General features: G+C 40.7%; 1 protein-coding gene across 20 annotated transcripts in view; it reads right to left on the bottom strand.

Moving 5' to 3' along the window:
• The window catches only part of ARPP21 (cAMP regulated phosphoprotein 21), a 142,793-nt gene that overhangs the window by 50,414 nt on the left and 68,898 nt on the right, over positions 1–23,481 (bottom strand). For 10 of the 20 annotated variants that reach the window (XM_054273294.1, XM_054273296.1, XM_054273305.1 and 7 more), the window contains 4 exons: positions 18,652–18,689; positions 16,557–16,616; positions 13,817–14,049; positions 2,829–3,059 (listed from right to left, as the gene is read on the bottom strand). In XM_054273294.1, coding sequence (XP_054129269.1) covers positions 2,829–3,059; positions 13,817–14,049; positions 16,557–16,616; positions 18,652–18,689 — 562 coding nt within the window. The remainder of the gene's footprint in view (positions 1–2,828; positions 3,060–13,816; positions 14,050–16,556; positions 16,617–18,651; positions 18,690–23,481) is intronic. The other 10 variants (XM_054273306.1, XM_054273298.1, XM_054273302.1 and 7 more) reach the window with 4 other exon arrangements.

A 23,481-nucleotide genomic window follows, 5' to 3' on the forward strand; every position in this document is an offset into this window, starting at 1 on the left:
GGGTGAAGATTGAAATGTCACTTCAAGGAGTACCAATGAAAAGTAAATGCTCTTAAATTGTCAAAGGGGTTAAGGAAGAACGTGTCAAGAAGAATCCTTTAAAGGGTAAAGCAGGCTGATGAAGTAAGTGAAATGGAGAGCACAGCCACATAAATGGCTCTTTCCCAAAGCAAGTAAGAAGCTTGACTATCTGGGGAAGGAGAAGGGTAAAGCAGAGGAGAGAAAATAAAGGAAACTGCAGATATGGAAAAGAAAGTGTGTATTCCCAACATCTGGTAAGGAGCAGAGTTATCCTCAGAGCAGGAAGAAATTGACTGCATCTCTGGATGCCATTAGAGGCTTGCACAGTCAATGACTATGTAGTGTGAAAGGAAGGAAAGACCTTTGAAGGACATGGTGCTATGATCAAAAAGAGAGAAAAAGACTGGAAGTAGCCACTCTGCAAGAGGAGAAGAAAGAGCTAAAGAATGGTATGACATAGGGAAAGAAAATCTATTCATTACAGGAAACAAAGATCTTTTTTCCTTTTCTTTCAACTGTCTTCTCTTCATCTCTGTTTCTGACAGCATCCATCACTTTGATAGTCGATCACAGCATCCAGCAATCTAAATTTCCTCCCCATGGAGCTCCTTTTGTAATGTTTCCCTAATAAGATGCAAAGATTCTGAGCCCAAAGAGTGACAATTTTGCAGCATGTATTTTGCTGCATGTGAAAAACACAGCAGATGCCAAAGTACAGTCTGATTTCCAGCACGAAGAAGCAGCATGAAGCTAGGAATGTGAGGCAAGAATTTCAGGTTTTTAAAGAAATCTGCTCTCTCCATTACTTTATTATGTATATATTTACATGGGAGCTGCAGAAACGGAACACAAGGTTTGAAAGAAACACAAAATAATATGTACAAAAAATACTTGCTCCCTGAATGTTAACCATACAAACATGCATGGGTTTCCCAATGATGCATCTGCAGACAGAGGCACACAGGGAGGGAAGATAAGGTGCTCTGGTCTAGAGACAGTATTGAGATGCATTATATCTATAGCAGAAAAAAAAAAGACTCCCTGTGTACCAGGCAAAAATCTGAACTAGCTGCTGCAATTTGCTAAATTGAAAAGATAGATGTAGGAGATGTTCCTCTTACAGGGTTCTTTCAAGTGTGGTGAGCTCCAGTCTCTGTCCTTGTCAGGAGCAAGCCAAAGAACAATCCTGGCCAGGAACAAGCAGCATCTCTCAGCTGTTTGAGGGCTCCATGCAGCAAAATTTCCTTTCATTTGTTTCTCAGTCCTGTCACCTGAATTACAGTTGACTCCTGCCTAGGCCTGATGAGTTTTGTATGGAAATGGACCATATGGTGGAACACAAAATATTGTCTTCTGTATTGATCCTGAAATTTCAGTGCTGCAGACAGAACTCTCATCTACCAGAACAGAAATTAGCAGATTAATATAATGATGGATCTTTTCCTTGTTGATAGTATTAGGCTCTCATGTCAATAATGGTTTGGAAAAAAGTACACTTAAAGAGTAAAGGCTCTGGAAGAGTAAAGGTTGTGCAAGTTACTAAGTCACCTCTCTGGACAAAACTTATCAAACTTACAACATTCAAATCTAAACAAACAAGAACTCCTCCTTGATTTTAAATATGCTGATACATATTGATCAGCCCCAGATATTACCACCTATAAATATCTGTGATAAGACTGGCTGAAGAGTTTACCAAGGCTGTATTCTCCTTAAAGGCTGCAACTTTCTTGACTGAACTATGGCAAAAAGAATGATTCTTAGTAGTGGACACACAAATAAGCTTTAGACATTTCCACCAAAATAGTGGAACACATGGATGTAATACACATAAAATACAAGTTATAAACAAAAATCCCCCAAGAAAAAGCTCCTGAATGTTCTTTTAAGGACCTAAAAAAAATATTTCGGAGTTTAACCCTCAGCTCTCAGTATAATGGAAGCTACATTTCACTACAGGCTTTCTTGTCTTAAAACCAGCATAACTCAGCTAAGGCTGACAGCACGGCTAGCCATGGTCACTGGAAGAGTCTAAATTACCAAGGAAGCACCACACCCTCAAACTCCCTGAACCTTCTTAACACTGATAGTACAATATGGTGAGGAGTAATAGCATAACATGATCCAGACTTCATCCAGACCAAGGAGGTAACAAATTGCCTTAAGCTTTCATCAAGCACTCAAGTTCAAACTGAAGAGTTTCTGAAGTGCCCGCAGCACTTTGGTGCTTGCAAGTGCCTCGTTTATGAGCTGCAGTGATGAAAACTATCAGGAATTTAAGAGTTACACCTTTGTCTTATCACAAACTTCACAATTTAAATACAATTGCTAATCATATAGCTCACATAAAATTAATTCTGAAGTGCAGATTCAAATGCAGCCTTTAAGCCTTTTGAAGTGCTGCTGTTAAGCACAGTCTCTAAGAGTGTGACTTTATGTTTTGGTTGCACCATATCTCAGAATGCTTGATATAGAAGAGCATCTGTCCTTATTGATGCTAACGGGATCTTAGAGGATTCACTGAGAGCCAGGGAGCACCAGGACAGCTGAATGATGAATATCCTGTCTGGGATGGAGCAAGAGTGTTTTGCATCATTTGCCACCAGCTATGCCACAACAGCCTCAGAAATAAAATCTAGCTTTGCCTGCACATTTGAAAACAACAATTTGCCAAACATCATTTCAATGTATATTTGCTCATAAAGTGCCTCCAGAAAAACATGTCTGGAAACAAGAAACCTGCCGATTCATGAGCTGACATCAGAAACCCCAAAGGGCAGAATCAGGCACGAGGGAGCTGTACTGACCTGTGTGCGGGTTGAGAAGGATGCTGCCAGGAGGGATCCCTGCAGCTTCAAGTGGAAGAATGATATAGCTGGTGTTGCTGGGGGCCACCTGGCCACTCATCCCGTTCTCAGGGTAGGACACGCTGCCTGAAGAATTGGCTGTCACCCCAGGGACGAGAGATGCACTTTGGAGAGGCTGATGTATTCGTGACAGGGATCCTGAGGAGCCAGCACTGCTGGAAGACTCTGAGCCTAACAGAGAGACACAAGCACAGCAGGAATGGGGGGTTATAAGGGACACCAGTCCCCACCAGATAGGGCACATACAAGGACAGCTTCACAGACTGCAAAGGCATGCACCACTCCATGCCCAGCTGGTAGGAACAGGATTTTCACCTCCTACTGAACCAAGTACCCAGTGGTAATTTTCACAATTCAAAAACCCACTTTCCTCATGCAACATCAGCTTCCCTCCAGCCAATAAACAGATTTACCAAAGAGGAACACAAAATCCTCAGCATACCTATAATACCAAGATATCAGTTCATAAGGCATAAAAACTAAACACAGTGTTTATAAATGGAAAAAAAAAAACCAAACAAAAATGGAACACACAAAAAAAAAAACAACCACCTAACACTCTCTGCAAAGCAACAGCAACTGAGTTATCAGTCCAGTCACAAGGCAGCTGTGTAATATCCATATTAACTTAAAGCTACCTAAGATACTACCTAAGACTTTTGCCACTTTAGTATTTCAGCATCAAACCTATTAAAACTGAACAATCAAGATAAATCAACTGTGCTAAAGCACATTTGTGCCTGGAAGAATGGGAAGACACATTGTTTTAACCCCCAAAAATAATATTCAGACTTCTGAGATACTACCTGATTAGATTATAATTTGCTTCACAGAAAAAAAGGACAAGAATTTCTGAGAGCATAAGGCTCAGAGAATCAGCTTCCCTAAAGCAGGATGCTATGGATGCTTGCTCCACAGAGCAAAGTATGTTTTAACTGCAACTTCTTTCATTTTACTTGAGCCTGCTGTCTATGCATCTAACCTCCACAGTGTTCATCTGCAGGTACTGGCTAAAAGCAAGGACAGAATTCAGACTTCAGTTTATCAAACCTCTTTGAGGCAAATTATATCCTTTCAGATATGGGATACTTCAAGTGGACCCTGTAGTGGACTGCTTAGAGGTTCAAATTCATTTTCAGTCAAATGCCCTTGAAATTCATTTATTTTCTCATATTTAGAGAAATGAGAGCATAAGAGGTTTCTTCTGAATAAATCACACCACCATCCTGTTACTTAACAGAGAATTTTTCCACAGATTACGGCAGGTTGCTATGTAACGCACATTTTTTTATCCATCTTCTTCAAACTTTGGGTTCATACAGCAATCACTACAGACACAGTCCTCTCTATGAGCAGTGCACTATTTGCCATAAGTAGGACCCTACATCTGCTTCTCTGGTATTTAATCAAGAAAGTAATAGAGATTTCCAAAGAATTTTTTCTTTTCATTAAATAAGTCTTTCAATAAAACATCAAAGTTGTATTAGTTGCTATATTTTTCCTTTCCTTGCAGACTGAGGTTAGAAATTTAGAAATATTCTTCCTAAAGAAATAGTTTTATTTCATTTCAGATTCCTGTGTTTCTACAAATTGCAGTTATTCCTGGAGGCCATCCTTATCAAGTTGCAAGTAGTATTTGGCATCTTCCTTGCAGCTGCAAATGCAACTGCTGGAGTTCAATTTTCCTTCCACATCAGTTACAAGGTCCTTTGCTGTATTTCCCTGGCCTTCCTACACACACTTCATGCTGTTTCGTTGAGTTCTCTCTTTACTTTCTCCTCTTTTCCTTCACCTTTTGAATTCACCGGGTCAGGAAGCTGCCTGGAGATGGTAGTGGTGATGAGATTTCTTAAACCTCTCATTATTTTCTGAGTGTGTGTGTGAGTAGTGCCAAGCCTGAGTTCAGACTCTCTCCGCTTTTTGCGCCATTCCAATGAAACGCTATCGGCACAAAAGAAGATTGCAGCTCGGACATTCAATTGTTTTGGTTTTTTCTTTCCTCCCTTTCTGCTGTTCTTATGGCAGAATTATGTATTGATCTACACCAGCTTCTGAATGATAAAAGCCAGAGGACTGCAATGAATTCAGGTGTACTCATCACATGCCATGGAAGCAGTGGAAAACACTTTGAGGCTACCCCCACACGTTGGTCAAGCTGATAGCTTTGAAATGTCTGCCTTAGAAGATGCAAGATCTGCTCTCCCATGTCAGCAGATCAAGTTAGTGATTTTGAATAACACAAATAAGTTACAAAACCATGTCAAGAACTTTCTGAATTTAAAAAAGAAAAAAAATCCAGAAATTACTGCTGTATCAATTTTCCCCCCATTTATACCGTATAAGAATGATCTACTTTATTTAGATCCATTATTGTAACTTATTTCCTATCATTTTAAGTCTAGACCTATTAAGCCAAGTATATTCCAACACTAATATTTGGAAATTAACACCAATTAATCTTGTCTTTGTAGCTCTGATTAGCTGTTTTCATGCTGCCTGAATTTGGAATGGGAAATCACTTTATAATTAATTCAGTAGTGTAAAAAGGGGGAAAAATAAACTATCTGACTTTATTCAGATTCATATTAAAAGATGTCTTGCAAAAGACTTCTGAAAGGAACTTGGACTAAATGAGATTTTTGCCCCCATTACACAATCTAACCTCTTTTTTCAGCATGTAATGATGGATAGTTCTTCTAGATTATTCTATAATTTTCTTGCTGCTTCACAGTTGAGATAATAATAACCTTCACATTCTCATCACTTCCCATTAATATATTTTTTAAATATTCTGAGAGATACAGAAGTTCAAAGAGCTGTAAAGAAAAAGAGACAGAAAAACCACCAAAAATGTTTAATAGCTTAGAGGGTTTGCAGAGGGAGAGCATGGAAATACCATTAATTTTCCAATACTCTAAGCAAAAGTGAGCGATGCAACATGTCCTGCTCCATATTCCTTGGATCAGCATTCAGTATCTGATGACTTTGAACATCTCTGCTCATCTCAACTTTCAAGTCCAAGGCAAATTTCTCCTTTCTTATCAACTACACTCTCAAATCTATCCACTATCACTGCTTACTCTAGACCATCATCATTTTCAGGATGGTGAAAATGATGATGCTCTAGAGGAAGCAGTGGAATGGAAGACTGGAAGTATTTTTGTCTTGGATATAGATTCCTGGATTAGAAATATTTATTTGCTACTTCTTTAAGTCACTTGCCTTTCTCTATGCAACAATATATTTTGTGATCTTTTAATGAAATGGCACGTGCTCATGTGAACATGACTATTTCTCTCTAAGCTGCACTTCTAAAAATAAAACTGATGCTTCAGCACTGTCAGTGGGGAAGATTATGACTGGAAGCAGTTGGCTCGTGACCTACTGCCCATACATCAATATTCTGAAAGTTTCTGCTGGACTTACAAGATTCATCAGGCTAATGCCTAATTCAAGTAAATTATAAAGAAGGAAAAATCCAGTTCCAAAACTCAAGAGGAAAAATATAATATACAGGCCACTTTATTTAAGAAACCCCAAAACCTAAACAACAAACCAACCAAACAAACCAGCAAAAAGGAAGGTTAAGGTATTAAAATGCTTGCAGTAATGTATTGAAATGCGTTTCCCAACAGGAGTAGCAATGAGCACCTAACAGGAGAGATTAGACTGGGTCTCAGATTACTTGGAGCCCTGCCAAGGAAGCTAATGATCCTACAGATCTGTATCAACACAGCTAATACCCCCAATGCAACCAGCTTTTTGCAACTAAGGGGGAAAGAAATACAATCTGACAGATGTGCATTCCACTGAATGGAAAATGCATTAAGAGAAGCTAAAGGTGCAATAGCTACAACTTTTAAGCCTCCCAACAATTATCTAACTAGAGATGTAGATACACATAGAACATTTATGTGAAACGCATATTTTCTCATGATGTTAAAACCTGTTGCAATGTGTCAGTGACAATAACATGGTAGTTGATAGGCTAGATTTTGTCTTTTTGGGTGTTACAGGCTGAACATGTACATCATTGTGCCCCTACAGTGACAACCATTTCACTTACCACTCCCAGACAACCCTGGAAAGTTTACTGTATTACTAGAAAGCTAAACAAATTTCAATTGGATTTCCTTCCTATTATTTAGGACATTTTGCATGATGTCCTAAATAGTAGGAAGGCAATCCAATTGAAATTTGTTAAATTATTAGCTCCCCATTTGATACTGAATTATAGCTTAGAACATCTCTTTGTACCTACAGAACAACAGAGAAAGAAATTTTATTTGCATTGTACAATCTGTGCTTTTCAGTAGAACAGGGTTTTCTAAACAATCAACAGGTGCATGAAAATAACCATCAGAACCAATAAGACAACCATGTAATGGTTTTCAAACAGCCGCTTTTGTGAAGTTTGCAAAAATGAAGTAACATAATTCCTTAGCTAAGCTCCAATTCCTGTGCAGCTGAAAACAATAAAGTCTAAGACTAATTGACACTACTGGACTCTACAGCAGAGAACAGCATGTTCTGTGATCTCTCTGTGAGCCTAAGGGGAAGCTAACATCTTTCTGAGCTTCAGCTCCTGCTTGTTTGCTGTGTACCATTAATTACTGATTTATCACAGGTTAGGGGCAGAACATTTAATTTTGGTGACAATATGAAAAGCGATCCAGAAAGGCTACAATGTTAATACTGCATCACTGTGTACCCTGTTGAAGGCAGCTGTAAGCCTTCTGTAAAAATCCTGAAAATTTTACTACTCCTATGCTCAGGAAGAGTGTTTAACAATGCTTCTGGATGACTGCCATATATATATATATAGAGAATAATTTTCACATTTGAAGAGACCATAAATATTTTCCATCATTTAGCCAATGAAGAACATTTTGACCAACTAATGATTTCACACTGATTCAATACAAATTTTATGCAAGACAAAAATATTTTAAATTTATTACTGTGAACCATAAAGCTCTTCAGAGAAAAGTCTTTCTGTAGGAGAACTGGGACAGAATTGGTGCCTAGCAGACTCTGGCATGCTACCAGGGCAGCATGTCTAATGCCGGTAGCAACACCTCTGCAATTCCATTTCAACTACTGTAGTGAACACAAGGGAAAAAAAACCAAAACAAAACAAAATCACCCAAAATAAAAACATGATCAACCTTTAAATGCTTACTGAACTACAGAACGCCAGGGCTGCCTATGGCAAAAGTAGAAAGTAATGAAGATATATGCAAAACATTCACTATTAAGTATGACTTGGTACCTACCTTAGAAAATGCAAACAGCACATTGAATACTTTATGAATGCACTTAGCATTTTTTGGTGAAGGGGAAACATTTTACCAAGACATATTTCCCTATTGTTTTTTGAATTGTTATTTTTTCTGCTTTAATGCCATTCAATAGCATTTCAGAGAGAAGGACAGAAATAGTGATTAGGATAGTAGTTCTTATGACTTTTTTCAGGCTGACTGTTTGACTTTGTGTCCTGGCTTTGAAGTTTTGTTTTGATATCCAGCCTTACTCCTCTTCCCCACTTCTTCCTTTTATCTTGCTTCTCTTTTATTCTTTTTGTGCCTGGGCTAGCTTTCCAGTCTAAATGCATCCCTTAGAAAAGTCAAAGCATTTAAAAAAGAACATGGAATTTTAATATCACTGATGTTTTAAAAATGTATTATAAGAGCTTTCATTTGAAAGCAATTTGGGGTTTGGCGTCTACAGGGTGCAGATGCATTTACAAGTATTGGCATGCTTCACAAGTCTCTTCTTTAATACATTTCCTGAGCGCATCCTTTATACTATGCTTGTTTTTAACACTAAAATGACTTCTTAAAAATATTGCCCTTGCAATTAGATGTCTCCTCCAAACTGGATTTCCCTGACATCATTTTAAATGCTCTGCACCTCTGCAACACAATGTTGCGGAGAAATACATTTACCTACACTTTACTTAAGGTAGCATGATTTAAAAAAAAAAAGTATAGCAGGATCTTGTGCCTCCTCCTTAATTCTTGCACAACAAATTAAGTTTTGATGCTATTCAAATATTCATGGGTGGCAAAGAAATCTGGAAGTGAAACCTTACTCTATTCCATAACTCAAGCCCCACTGTATGGGCTGTTTAGTATATATTCAAATAAAAAATACACTGGAGTGTAGTTTCAGAACTACATACACACTGAAATTGCACCTTGCCTTCCAGGGGCACATCCCATAGGCAGACAGAACATATGACAGGAAGGATCCTGTCATCTCTCCATCTGGCTGAACACAGGGATGAAGAGACAGGGGGCAACAAGCTCCTGCCCAGCACAGCAGGCAGGTCTCCTGTGTTATTATCTCACTGTCTCAGGGGCCCTGGGACAACAGATGTGAGGCTCTGCAAGTGGAACCAAACAGCAGCAAGGATGGTGGTTCACTTGGCTGGAGGTTAATTCAGATTGCTCCCTGCATCGAAATTGCTTCCATATAGAAAAAAGGATGGGTCATGGGAGATTCGCTTCTGGAGGGAACAGAACACCCAATATGCTGATTAGACTCCCTTCTTGGGATTGTCCTCTGCCTCCTCGGTGCCAGAGTTAAAGATGTGAAAATAAAACTTTTCACTCTGATACAGCTCTCACTTCATTACTGATTTTTCAGTTAGGCAGCAATGAAGTCCCAAGAAGAAGTCTGTGGGCAATCAAGAGACTTCAAGGCCTTGGGATGGTTGGTTAAGGGATCAGGAGAAAAAGCAGTGCTCTCCTCTGCCCTTCCAGCTGCAGGGACTGAGGAAGGAAGAGACAGCAGATTAAGAACAGACTCTGAGCATGCTGTCATTGACAGAACCTTTGGGGTTTTAACCACAGGTTGGTTTATAGAACACCAAGCCTAGACAGACAGGTTACACGTGTCTGTCAAAAGGGGGGAAAGTATCTTTGCTGAGGAGTTATCAGGTCCTAAATTAGATTTTAAAAGCAAAAGGGATGTTAAGCAGCATGCCAGTGTTTAAAGGATGGTTGTTAGTGAGGTTCTTTGTTCTGACATCCCAGTGGAGGAAGGGGATGGAGATGCATGTGGCAATGAAGACACAAAGGTTACTGATGTGTTAGAAATGAAAGAAGTGCTTGAGAATGATCACCAGGAGTTACAGCTTCTTCCCACAAAAAGGGGGCAGGATCAGTAACTCAATTTAAGGGCATTTACAGCAATGTACACAGCATGGGTAACAAAAGAGGAGGAGGTGGAAGTACCTGCACTGCAGGATAGCTGTGACACAGCTGCCATCACAGGATGGGATGACTCCCACAAGGGGAGGGCTGCAATAGATGGCTGGAAATGCCTCTGAAGGCATACACAAGGAAGGATAGATGGTGAGATATAGATGGTGAGATATACCTTGTATGTTAAGAGAGTGTTTTGATTGTCTAGAGCTTGACAGCAGTGATGAAACGGTTGAGTGTTTATGGGTAGAAATCAGAGAAAAGGCCAACAAAGCAGGTGTCAGGGTGGGAGGTTGTTATAGACCACCCAAGCAAGATGAAGAAGCAGATGTAATATTCTATAAGCAGATGGGAGAAGTCTCACAATCTCTGGCCCTTGTTCTTGCACATGACTTTGACTTACCAGATAACTTCTGGAAATAGGACACTGCAGTGAGGAAACAGTCTAAGAAGTTCCTGGAGTGTGTGGAAGATGACTTCCAGGCACAGCTGGTGAGGGACACAGCTAGGGAAGGTGCCCCACTGGGCCCGTTTTTGTGAACAAAGGACTTTTGGATGATGTGATGGCTGGAGGTTTTATTTGGCACAGTGATTACAAAACAGACAGTTTTCAATTCTCAGAGAAGTAGGGAGAGGGGTCTGCAGATTGGCTACCTTGGACTTTCAGAGGGAGATTTTGGCCGTGGGAAGAAGTCCTGAAGGACAAAAGGTACAGGAAGATGGTACATTCTGCAAGAAGGATGTCTTAACAGCACAGGAGCAGGTTGTAACCATGTGCTAAAAGACAACCTAGCATGGAACACAGCCACCCTGGCTCAGGATAAAAAATGACTATGAAGGAAGAAAATTAGAAAGGCCAAAGCTCAGCTAGAAATTAATCTGGCTACTGCTGTAAAAGAAAACAAGAAATGTTTTTATAAACATATTCGCAACAAAAGGAAGGCTAACTATGATCTCCATCCTTTACTGGTTGGAGGGGGAAACAGTCACAAAGATTAAGAAAAAGGCTAAGGTACTTAATGCCTTCTTTGCCTCAGTCTGTAATATCCAGACCTGTTCTCTGAGTACCCAGAGCCAGAAGACAGAGACAGGGAGCAGAACAAAGCCCCTAAAATGCAAGGACAAAGGTAGTGATGTGCTGCACCACTTAGACCCACACAAGTCCGTGAGGTCAGATGGGATCCACCAAGGGTTCCGAGGGAAAGGATGGAAGTGCTCACTGAGTCACTTTTCATCATCTATCAGCAGTCCCAGTGGCATCTCCCAGCTAAGTGGAAGCTAGAAAATGTGACACCCACTCACAAGAAAAGCCACAAGGAGCATGTGGGGAACTTAAGGCCCATCAGTCTGAATTTGGTGTAAGAAAACTTACAGAGCAGATCCTCTTCAGTGCCATTATGTGGCATGTACACGACAATCAAGCAACAGGGCCCAGCCAGCATGAATTTATGAAAGGCAGGTCCTACTTAACCAACCCAATCTCCTATGACAAGGTGACCCACTTAGTAGATGAGGGAAAGGCTATGGTTGTTGTCTACCTGGACCTCAGAAAAGCCATTTTTCAACACTGTTTTTCACAGCACTCTCCTGGAAAATCAAGCTGCTCACTGCCAGGATGGGTGTACAGTTACCCCTGACTGATGGCCAGGTCCAGTGTGGTGGTGAATGGAGTTACACATAGCTGGAAGCTGATCACAAGTGGAATTCCCTAGGGCTGGTGCTGTTTAATGTCTTTATCCATAATCTGGACAAAAGGATCAAATGCATCCTCTCAGGAAATCTGGCAGGTATATTCAGGCAGAATATACCAAGCTGGGAGAGAGTGTTGATCTGCTGGAGGTAAGACGGTTTTACAGAAGGATCTGAGCAAGCTGGAGCAACGGGTTGAGGCTAATTTTGTCATTCAATGAGACAAAGTGCCAGATCCTGCCCTTGGGTCACAACAACCCCATGGAGTGCTACAGGCTTGGGAAAGAATGGCCAGTGGAAAATGACCTGAAGGTGTTAGTCAGCCAGCTGGATATGGGCCAGCATAGTCACCAAGAAGGCCAATGACATCCTGATCTGTATCAGCAATGGTGTGGCCAGCAGGACCAGGGCAGTGATTGTCCTCTGCCCTCTGCACTCCTCACTGGTGAGGCTGCCCCTCAAATCCTGTGTCCAGTTCTAGATCCTCAGTACAAGAAGGACACTGAGGTGCTTGGAGCGCGTCCAGAGAAGGGCAATGGAGCTGGTGATGGGTCTGGAGCACAAGTCTGATGAGAAGTGGCTGAGAGAACTGGCTCAGAGTTCTTTTTGCTCTCTACAACTACCTTAAAAGAGGTTAAAGAGGTTGTAGCAAGGTGGGGGTTGTTCTCTTCTTCCAGGGAACAAGTGACAGGATGAGAGGCAATGGCCTCAAGTTTCTAGAGGGGATGTTTATACTGGATACCAGGAAAAAGTTTTTTCACTGAAAAAATTGTCAAGCATTCTAACAGACTGTCCAGGGAAGTGGCTGAGTCACCATCCCTGGAGGTAGTTAAAACACATGTTAAGTGTGACCCTTGGGAGCATGATTTAGGGGCGCACTTGACCATGTTATGCTAATGGTTGGACTTGATGACCTTAAAGGTCTTTTCAACTCAAGTTACTTTATGACTGACTAAAATTTTAAACTATGTTCAACATCCAGAGATCTAAAATATAATTAATATGTCAATGGCTTTATTTATTTATTCTAAAAACTCCATTCCCCAGCATCCTGAACCACACAAAAGCTACTGTAAGATTTGGGGGATAGGAGTGAAATTTGACCAAGTCAGGTTTGATAAACTGGGTGTAAATTAAGCATCATCCATAAAACACTCTCAAGCTGAAAGAGCACTAAGTGCTACATATTGATTACCATTTGTCCTGTACTATAGGTATCAAATGAACCAATCTGATGGAATCATCTGATGGCCTCATTATTTATTATGCACTTTCAACCTAAAGTATAATAGAATAGCTTAATGGCATAGCTTGAAATTACTTAGATCCAGACCCTGTGATTCACTTATATGTTAATGTACTCGTAAAGTTAATGCAAATAAATCCAGAATTCCCACCAGATTCATAGTCCCCTTAAAGGATGTTTTTGTTTAATGGGAACTAAAGAAGAAAATGGAGAGATTGTGGGACCTCTGTGAGTCCACCATGGCCTCAAGTAGCACCACCAAGGCAGAAGTTGTACTCTAAAATACAGATGGGGTGCACTTTAGGAATGACAACAAAATGTTCTTCTATTTCTCCTCAGATATATGACATTTAATTATTCACAACTCATAAATATTAATAAAAAGGTAAAATCTGTGCTTTCTCTTAAAGGAGAACCACCTTTCCAGGCTACAAGTGCAGCACGTGTGTATGGTGTATACACATTATACCCCAGGGAAAGCCTACCTCTCCTATGATTTGCAAACCTCACGCACTGCATTTTTTCTTGATTCCTAAAAATTCAGGAGCAGGCACCCACATACTAGCATCCACAAAGGGACACAGACATCTCCTTTGTACAGGAAACACAACTTTTTATGTATTTTTCCATCTACGGAACCAACCATGAGGGTCAGACTACCTGGTCTCTGAAGGTCCCTTCCAACCCAAACCATTGTGTGACAGACCATACTCAGACAAGCACCAGCACAGATATTTATCACCACACAGCAAGAAGCACTGTGAATCCAATACAGTACTAGCTACCTGTTTTAGACAGTTTGCCGGTACTTCTGTTGCTTGATGAGCTATCTCCTCTTGTCAGGACGGTTATCCCACCAAAACTGGCTGTCTTTGTTATGGCTGGCTTCAAATTTCGGTTTGAGCTGTCCGAGTCTGTGCTGCTCCATGGCCTCTGGTGGTCTGCCCACTTCAATTCGTTCTCTGTACTGCTCTGTCGACTGCCAGATGTCTTCCCAATGCTGTCTCTGTTGCCCCTGCAGATATCATGAAACAAAGATTTATACACAAATAAAACCATGTCAAGGCAAAGTCTATCTTCAGGTACCCTGCAGCAACCCAAATAATGAAAAAGGAGATACTCTGCCTTCACAAAAGCAGGTCTGAAATGCAATTTGACCCCTAGACTTATCTGCCTTCAGCACGTAAACACTGCTATAACCTTTTAACATGCATAGCACTTACCACCCTCCCCTTTTGGATGTCTCCAAAGAGCACTTTACCAGATGGGGCTGACACAGCAGTCTTATGCAGCACTGATGCAGCATTTCTGTGCCCATTGAGTATTCTCTTCCCTCAGCAAGCCCCTTACCACGTCTCACTTTGCTGTCCATCCACTGTGATGTTTTTGTCATCAACTTCACCTGCACTCTACCTTATTTCCATGGGAGCTTGCCCCCAGCCATTATCAGCTTTGTGAGCTCACCCAAAGCCTTTCCTAAACATGTGTCCTCCCAGTGTGACCCCAATCTCTTCACTGTTAGTGCTTCACTTAGAGACCCACAAGTCAGTTTACTTTGTTTCCCCTCTGCACAGAATAATAATGAAATTTCCTGGGTAGATGCTGCCTGTCCTTGAAGAGTTGCAGAGCACCCAGTGTACTGTGAGTAATAACACAGTAAATCCTGTGATCAGAATTTGGCTTATTTATGGTAAACTACTTGCACTGTGCTGCTAAAATGATAGAACCAAAATGCCTACCACGGCTTAGTGCACCATGACTGTTATCCCAAGTGGTGCTCATAACACTGTATTTGGAAGGGTTTTAATAGACATTTTCCACTCCTCTGTCATATATAACAGCATAATAGCTTGCAGGCTCAAAACTCTTTCTACAGATTAAAAGGATGGGACTGTATCTATTTAATTTTTTTTTGGTCCCCTTTTTCCTTGTGGACTTGGCTCCTGCTTTTTATTTGGAGAACCTGCTGAGCTGTGTCACTTGGGACATGAAGGAGGCAGCATGTCAAAGATGGGATCAGGCTGTTGCATTCCTCGCCTGTAACAGAGCCTCTCTCAGATGTGATCAGCAGTATAAACCTGTTGACCTTTGCTAGACCCACAAAGGGGGAAAGCATCAAGAGAAACAGCACAGAAGCAACAACACAAAAAAGGGGAAAGGATTTTAAAAATAAATAATCCTTTAAGATTTAATCAGAAAGGAAAAAACCCCGAAGTATATTATTTACAGACACTTTTGTACTCTTGTGCTTAGAAATTAACAATTCCCCTCCATTTATATGCTAGAGAAAAGGAGGGAGAGAAACAGAATGCTATTGTATCCCCATTATCTGTGGCTTTGGGTTACAAAAAAATCTCTTTTAGCTCCCCAAACTCAGACATTAGCTATTAAGAGCGTGTGTGCAGACACCTCCTAAGTCCTGCATGCCCAATCCAAGACTCTCAGGTCATCAAGGCTAACCCAAAGCAAGGAGGAAGCTTTTTTGTGCCTGCTGCCTGTGGTCATGGGGCACAGAAGCAGATGCTCCAGCACTGCTCCTTATCTAGTGCAATCTCTCCATCTCCTCTGTGGCTGCTGTGATGGCATGCAGACTCAGCAACCACACATCAAATTTTCTCCTCACACATCCATTTCTCCTCACAGCGAAAAATTATGTAATATAAATGATATAGGTTTGAAGTGACATATGCAAACCCCAATGCACACAGACATCTAGTGAATATCTGCCTTGCTGTCCATGTGCCTTAATAGAGGAAGGGCACACTTCTGAAAGCATCCATTCCTTCTGCCTCCTCTGCTTAAGACTTGTGGCAGCGGACTGACTCTTAAAGGAGCTTGGTTGATGTGAATTGAACGTGTGAGAGCTCATGGTGGGTGAAGACAACCTTTCTAAAACTCTCAGAAGAACACTGTCACTACCAGATTCAGACTTCCACTGATTCAGTGTGTCAATTGGTAGAAATGCTATCCATGAAAATAGGGACTGAATTTTAATGCTTTCCTGTTGGCCTGGGATGCTCTTTGGGATATGGAATGCATCTGAATGTGTGGAAGGAATTGGAGTTGAGAAGACAAAGTTAACAGAAAAAAGTTTCAAAACAGATACTTCAGATAAGAGAGCTTCAATCATTTTTGCCTCAATGCACTTTTACTTCAGCTTTTAACAAACCAACAAAAGGAAAAAAGGTCAGTCTGGGCACCAGTCTATGAAACGTGCTTGTCATATATGCTCCAGGAAATATGGAGCCTCTCCAGTCTCTCCCTAATAGTCACAGTCTGAACAGCCAGGCAGCTGAAAATCTCATGTGGTTCCTGAGGCAGAGACCCAAAGAAAAGTGTCCTATTGTTACCTTCTCATTCAAAGATCATGGGAAGAGTGGGGCAGGACTTTGCTCTCCATGCTCCCACCCAACCAGCAAACTGACATACCCACACGTGCCAAGGTGTGCCTTGGCAAGGACACAGGCAGAATCACAAGTGGGATACACTGGGAAATAAACATTAAATAAAATTCATACAAACCTAAACAGCTGTCTCTTCTTATGCATATCATTGCATATGCTACTGTCTTCCAACAGCCTACTGAAAAATGAAAAGAAAGATTATGCTAAAAAACATGGTAATTCAAATTTATCCGATCTGTAAAGTTTTATTTGATTACTAGATACCCTTTCCAACTTGTGCTAGATTCAGTTTAAAGAACCAAGGCTAAAAATGTCCCCTCCTCCCTCTCCCTTAGCTGTACACAGTCAACTGAACATAAAAAATATCATCTAGCGAGGCTGAGGGCCAATTTAGCATTTCCTGTTACCGAGAAAGGTAATTCTCAGAAGCTAAGGAACCATTCCATCCAAAGGAAAATTCATAAAAATATCACTTAATAAGAACATAAAAAAATGCAAGCCAGCAAAATACTGCATATGTAATTTTAAGTACTTGCTAAGTCGCTTGGAAGTCTTTGCAGCTCAGAGAAAGGCTCAGATCCTCTGACAAAAAAGAAAGGCAAAGCACTTAAACACACACCTAACTTCCAACACAGCCAATCAACAGGATTGCTCATGTGTACAGTGCTAAGTTTAAGTGCTTCACCTGATCAAAGGCTGCAGGGAATGCAGCAAGAAAAGAAGGCAGCTGAAGTCTCCCTCAGGACAGCAACAGTGCAGGCTGTGCAATTCCCAACCTGGCCTTTCAGTGGTCCCCACTTGGGTGTGCATCCTCACACTGGGCTGGTCAGTCAGCTCCCAGGTTCAAGGACAGCAAACCACGTGTAAATACCAGAGCTGACCACATTCTCTGGCACACAGGCATGGGACTGGATGCATAAACCAGGGGAGGCCGGGCCATGGAGTCCATGGTTTATCCCATAAAGGTACCCACCCTACCCTTGGCAGTGTAGCCTCTGAGTGCTTTCCATGCTGACTTGGAAGTGTGAGCAACTGTGTCATCTTTGTTGCCCCAATCTCCCCTGAGAGGAAAAAACAGGTTTCTGGGAGCATCTGCTTTTGGCTTTACGGGTTCCTCTGTTGGAATTTTGATTTGTTTTGATAAAACGTATCTCCATTGTCACGACACAGAAGCAGCAGCTGAGGAAATACCCTTGGCCCTCAGAACATGAGGTGGTTAGATGACAGTGGCCATGATCTCCTGAGGGCCTTCCCTCATTCCACTTCCAGAAGTGTCCATTGGAAAAGCTGGTTTGTACCATTACTGTGGAGTCATTTTCTATGGGAACAGCTTCACCCATAAATGCATCTGACAGATGTCAGGATGGACAGAAAATAAAATACTGTGAGAGAGAGCCCCCACTTATTCAAGGGTGGGTGATAAACAGTTTTTAAACCTGTGCAGGACAGACTTGGGTCAGCACTGCTCAAACACTCACCAATTAAATTCCCCACTTTTGGTTAAAATCCTTATCTGCCATAAAGATGCACAATTTTTAAGATTTTCAACACAGTTAAGCTACTTTACGGCTGTTATGGAGCCAACATTTCATATTCAACATTTCAAACACAGTTTACTCTTCCCTTTTGGTTTGAGTGGGTAACAAAAATAACATTCACAAGGACTATCATGCAGTAATGCAAAGTAACAGTGAGCTCAAATATCACCAACTCACTACTACACTGCAGCAATAAAGCAGGAACTTGTGAGCCTTCACAAGCAACAAGTGATGCCAATGCTGCTGCTCAGTCCCACGGGAGAGCAGGTTAAACAACAGACACCCAAGCCTGGTGTTTCATAAATGCTGTCATCCAGCTACTGCTAGAGTGCTTTTTAAAGATCAATAAGTTAAATACTAAGAGCACTCCAGAGACAGAATGGTCACTTGAAATGAAAGCTTAGGTGCCTCCCCCACCCTCTCTCCCACAATCTGCTTTTTAAACTGAAATGCAAAAGCCTCAGGAAAGCAGCAGTAATACTTTATCTCCTCAGATACCATAGTGCAAGGCAAGCTCCATCATCCCCCTTAAAGCACAAAACCAATGCAGATAATACAGACTGCAAATCTGCTCAACAGTCTTCGCATTAGGGAAAATAACTATAGAACTACAGATAGACAATAAGAGAAACAGCTAAGTTTAGCACACACACACAAAATAAAGCTATTTTTTACCTGTTTTCCACAAAAAGGTTTTCCTGGGAGCAAACTGACTGAAAAATAAAAAAGGCATTGTATCAGACGTTCTAGATATGCTCTGCTGTTCCAATTTCTTCCTTGATTTTAGAATTACCTCCCCTGCTCAGGCTTAGGGGGATTTCAATTCATGCATCATTTGCATTTGCAGAAGACAGAGGGGAAAAAAGGTCAAGAATAAGGTCAGGCCAGAAAAATAAATTCCATGCATTACAACACATTGCCAATAAGGTGTCTCAGTTTGGGAACAAACTGAAACTTCTCAGTTAAGAGATCTGAAGAAGGCACTATGTGCAAAACACTGGCAATCTGAAGGGAAAAAAATGTTTTTCCTGCACAATATAAGGTTCCACTGGTCTGGCCTACCACCTCAAAATAAAAACTGCAGGATGGCATAGAGTTCTAGGTAGGAAGGACAAACAGAAGGAAAGCATGCAGAATTTACTAAGTTCCTCAAAGGGAGAGAAGATACTGCAGTACTTAGAAATAGTGTGTGACTTCACATTTTACGGCTGGAGAGGGAACACTAAGATATAAAATGATAATAACCTTCTTAATGATAATATTAACAACAATCATAGCAAGAAGGCTCTCTGCTGGAGCACTTAGATCCCAAAAAAGGTGAAGGGCTCAGAAGAAATAAATCCTATGGACAAGTGTATATCTCTTTCAGAATTACTTAATTTTTTATGCAGAGAAATGAAGCTGTGCTCAATTTCCCATGAATAATTCTCCCTCTTTGATTTTTTCATTTCCCTCCTATTTCATGTTCACTACACAAAAAGCCTCGTAGCTGTCACTGGATTATATCTTGATGAGGTGCAGAAGAAAGAATAGTCAGCATTTGCACTGAATTTAAACAAAAGGCAGGTAAAGGAAGGACAACACCAGAGATTATGGCCATTAGTTCTGTAGCAATAGGACTCAGCCCAAAGAACCATAAAATGCCATCATTAATTGTGTCAAATTCTAACAATATGGAATGTTAGTGCACAGATTTTGGATGTCTGTGCTTTATAAAGGGTGAGCTAATGACCCACTCAAAAGAGTCTTGGCCAACACCACAAGCAACACCCTGCTCATTCTTAATGCTCCAGCTGATGCCGGGACGAAATTTTTCCTTGACACCACAGCTTGTGCTGCCCCATCAATCTACAAAAGGAAGACATCCCTCAGATGGCACTACAATTTCTCATTACAGTGTAATTCACCCACTCAGAATCCACACTAGGGAACATTTGACAGTTCTGTGGGCTTCTCAAGTGAGCTCCCACCCTGCACTCCTGCTAAATTTGCAAGGCACTGGGCTGCATCAGGGGCAATCTGTTTCTCCTTAGCATGAAGCCTCAGGAGATCAGAAACAAGTTCTCCATTGCTAGCAATCAGATTCCCACCAGCTACAGCAGACCTAGGCTTTCACCTCAGGCTAAGAGAAGATACAAACTGCTTCACCTAAAACCGGTGGGATCCTTTGTACAACTACAACACTGTGTCTTCTCTCATTTTACATATCTTACTCAGGTACCAGGTTTCATTTAAAAACGTGCAGAATTCAGCACTGTCTAACTATGCTGAAGCAAAAAGCCCCAGAAAAGCACACCAAAATCACCTCACGGGCTTGTACAACCTCAGCTGTGGGGTCATCATCTCGAGCTTCATGATGGACATCTGTGCATTGACTTCTGTGCAGTCACATTCCAAAGCACAGGATTACAGCTATTCTTACAGAAAAACCTTGGCTCAGACCAGAATACTGGCCTGTGTACCCACCAAGTTACAAAAGCAAAGGGGCCTGTAATGCAATTGTCTGTATTTATTTTATTTTATTAAAGATTTTTAAGAGACTGGGGCAAAAAGCAGAATAAATATCTGGGATTTATATTTTATCAAGCAAGCTGAAAGGTCTGCTTCCTTCTCAGTGTCTTGATGGGAACCGCTATCAAGTGTATTACAGACTTTAAACAGAGTCCACAATAACTCAATTTGTCTTCTTGGTTGATGATGTTAGCACAGTGCCACACTGTGCCAACTACATTTCCAATCCCTGGAAATTATTCTTCAATACAGGTGTGAGGCTGAGAGGCAGAGAAGACAGGCACTTTTGTATTATTTTATTCTTACTGTTAAAAATCAAGTGGCTAAGCAGCTCTGGATAGAAATTTAGCTGCTACAAGGTCAGGACTCACCTTCCTGATGTATTGCACTTAAAGCACCAGGAAAGCTTAAATACCCAGCACAGATGTTGTCAAAAAAATCCTTAGAACACTTGACTCTTGTTTACCCTTTAAACAGACGGGCAACAAACCTATCAGATAAAAAAATTATGTAAGATTATCTACAAGTTAGTGTCCTTGGAGATCTCTGCGTGCAAGATTTCCATTAGGATGCTCTGTATGACTGATTGTTATTTATGAACTGAGTATTTCACTTTTCCGATTTCCAAGAACCTTTAAAGTCTCAACTGGAAAATGTGCATCACTTCTGCCAGTGTACTAGATACACTGGGAGCTGCTGCTCTTGTTTTTAATTACATTAGCAAACAGAGATAACTATTAACATGCAGCAATATCCTGCAATGGGTACTATCAGGTAATAATTTTGATGTCAGTTAACAAGATGTGATAGATCTCAGGCTTCCAACTAATGCTTGCTATTTCATCCTCAGCCACAAAGAAAGTCTCTGTACACCAGTACAGGAGTTTTAGTACCTACAGGTTTACGGTGGCCAGAATGAGGTGTGCCTTTGATTTGTTTTTATTAATTTTAAGCCCTCTTCTTCCTAATCTTTTCACACTAGAGGGGTAAAACAGGCTGAAGCCAGGTCTACAGGTATTTCTTTTGTTCCTCTCTTTCATCAGAGACTGAAAAAGATCCTCTGAGTTTTCTTAAGTAGAGGAATTGTGACCAACTGTACCTAAAGGATCTGGTTCTTTAGAATACACTCCTTGGTGAAAAACAGCCACTACAGCTGACAACAGAAAATAAAGAGCATGGTGTATTTCCTTTAATAAGTTCCATGTGTATCATGGGCAATTCTAGCATTTGTGTAAGTAAGAAAACATCTACATTTTTTTAGTGAATTAGAATGATTCCCAGAGAATGCATTTATGAGCACTGAATGGTCCTAGCGTGACTCTGGCTCATGAGGTTATACATTGCACTAACCTTGAAGGATGAAATTTCCCCCATGTAATTTGATTGCTGGTCTTTACAGTCAATTTTCTGCATGCTTCAAAGCCAAACATCATGTATTATTTATGCAAGCATTTGGGATTCTCTACATACAGGGAAATAATGTTTTTTTATTCCTGTATGTTGTTCTTCGTTCTTCTTGGACAATAACTCTTCAACTTCCCAAACACAACTAAAGCAGTTCAGACAAGGAACTTCTCTGCAAGACTCAGACAGTGCAGGTCCTCTGCTCCAGTGTGTGTGGCTGTAAAATTCACACTTTGTTTTAAAACTAAGTTTCCAATAAAGTAAGTTTTGTAATTAAAAAAACCCATTGAAAATAGTTTTGAGCATAACAGAGCTCAAACCGTGCTTTTTAAACATTTTTTAGCAGCCTGAAAAATTTGAGGCGCACTTTGCAGTTGTTGTTTCAGAGAGCTGGAATGATCATGTTTTTAGCTATTTATTTCTTCACCAATCCTTTTACTAAATTATCAAACTAACATGCTTCTCAATCTTGCTGAGACAGAAGTCATTAAAGCTTCCAGCTCTCCTTGTCAAAATTTGTGATAGCCAACACAGCAGATGGAAAACTTGCCAGAAAGTATAATTTAAACTGACTAATACTAGAGTAATCATCATAAGGACTATCATAGCAATGGCATTACTCATGAACATACTTATTTTGTTAAAACCTTCCCATTTGGAAGTAAAGAGATTTGGTGCACTAGAGTGCTGCAAGACCAAAGGAAGACAGGCTTTATATGGTTATGTGGGGTTCGGGTTAAGACATTTTTCACAGCACTCAAAACATGCATGGAATTTTTTGCCCCTGCAACCAGACTGCCTTTTCCTTATACATTTCATTTAAAGTTTTGACTCTTGGGCTGTTATCTAAAGGGTTTGGGTGTCTCAAACATCTTTAGGGGGGGGGTGCTGCTGGATGCAACAAGTTATAGCAGTACTCTTGATCTTCACGGCTGTGCTTTGAAAACCTCCCATGCAAGCTCTCTTCATGCATATTCTAACTAGAAGAGATGTATATGTGATCCATTTGCTAAGATTCACAAGCAAGGCATTCATAAAGGCTTGACTACAACAGTGTAAACAGTACCGAGGTAATAAAAATACCACATGAGTAATCCATCTTTGACTCTCTGTATCTGTAATTTGCAGAGTAACAAGGCTTAGGTACCTACCTCACACAAACCTGGGGAGAATTGGATTAATTAATGACTGCAGAGGGCCTTAAAACTTCACAGTCTTACATGCAGTAAGTGACTATCTATAACAGGAAGCCATTTCTCTCTTTCCTAAAATTGAAAAAATACATTGTCCACCACCACAAACACTGACATCATCCTAAAAACACCTTGTATCTGGCAAGGAATGCTCCACCCAAAAAAGCTCAGATAAAACACAGATTTGCCTTTGACATTAAACATACAGCTTGCTGAAATTCACTGCACTATGATGCTCACTAACACCTGTAATAGCTGTGAGAGAGAGAGCAAAGGAGTGGATATGAGAGAGAGAGGGAGAGATATCTAACATTGCTGATCTTTAAAAACGCTCCCTCCCAATTCCCAATTAAAATGTCTGCCAAAAAGCACACTTTTACTTAGGTCCTGCCACTTG

This window comes from Melozone crissalis, unplaced genomic scaffold (genome assembly GCF_028551555.1).
Source record: "Melozone crissalis strain CALT ecotype California unplaced genomic scaffold, PUWL_Pcris_2 ptg000016l_1, whole genome shotgun sequence".
Lineage (NCBI taxonomy): Eukaryota > Metazoa > Chordata > Aves > Passeriformes > Passerellidae > Melozone > Melozone crissalis.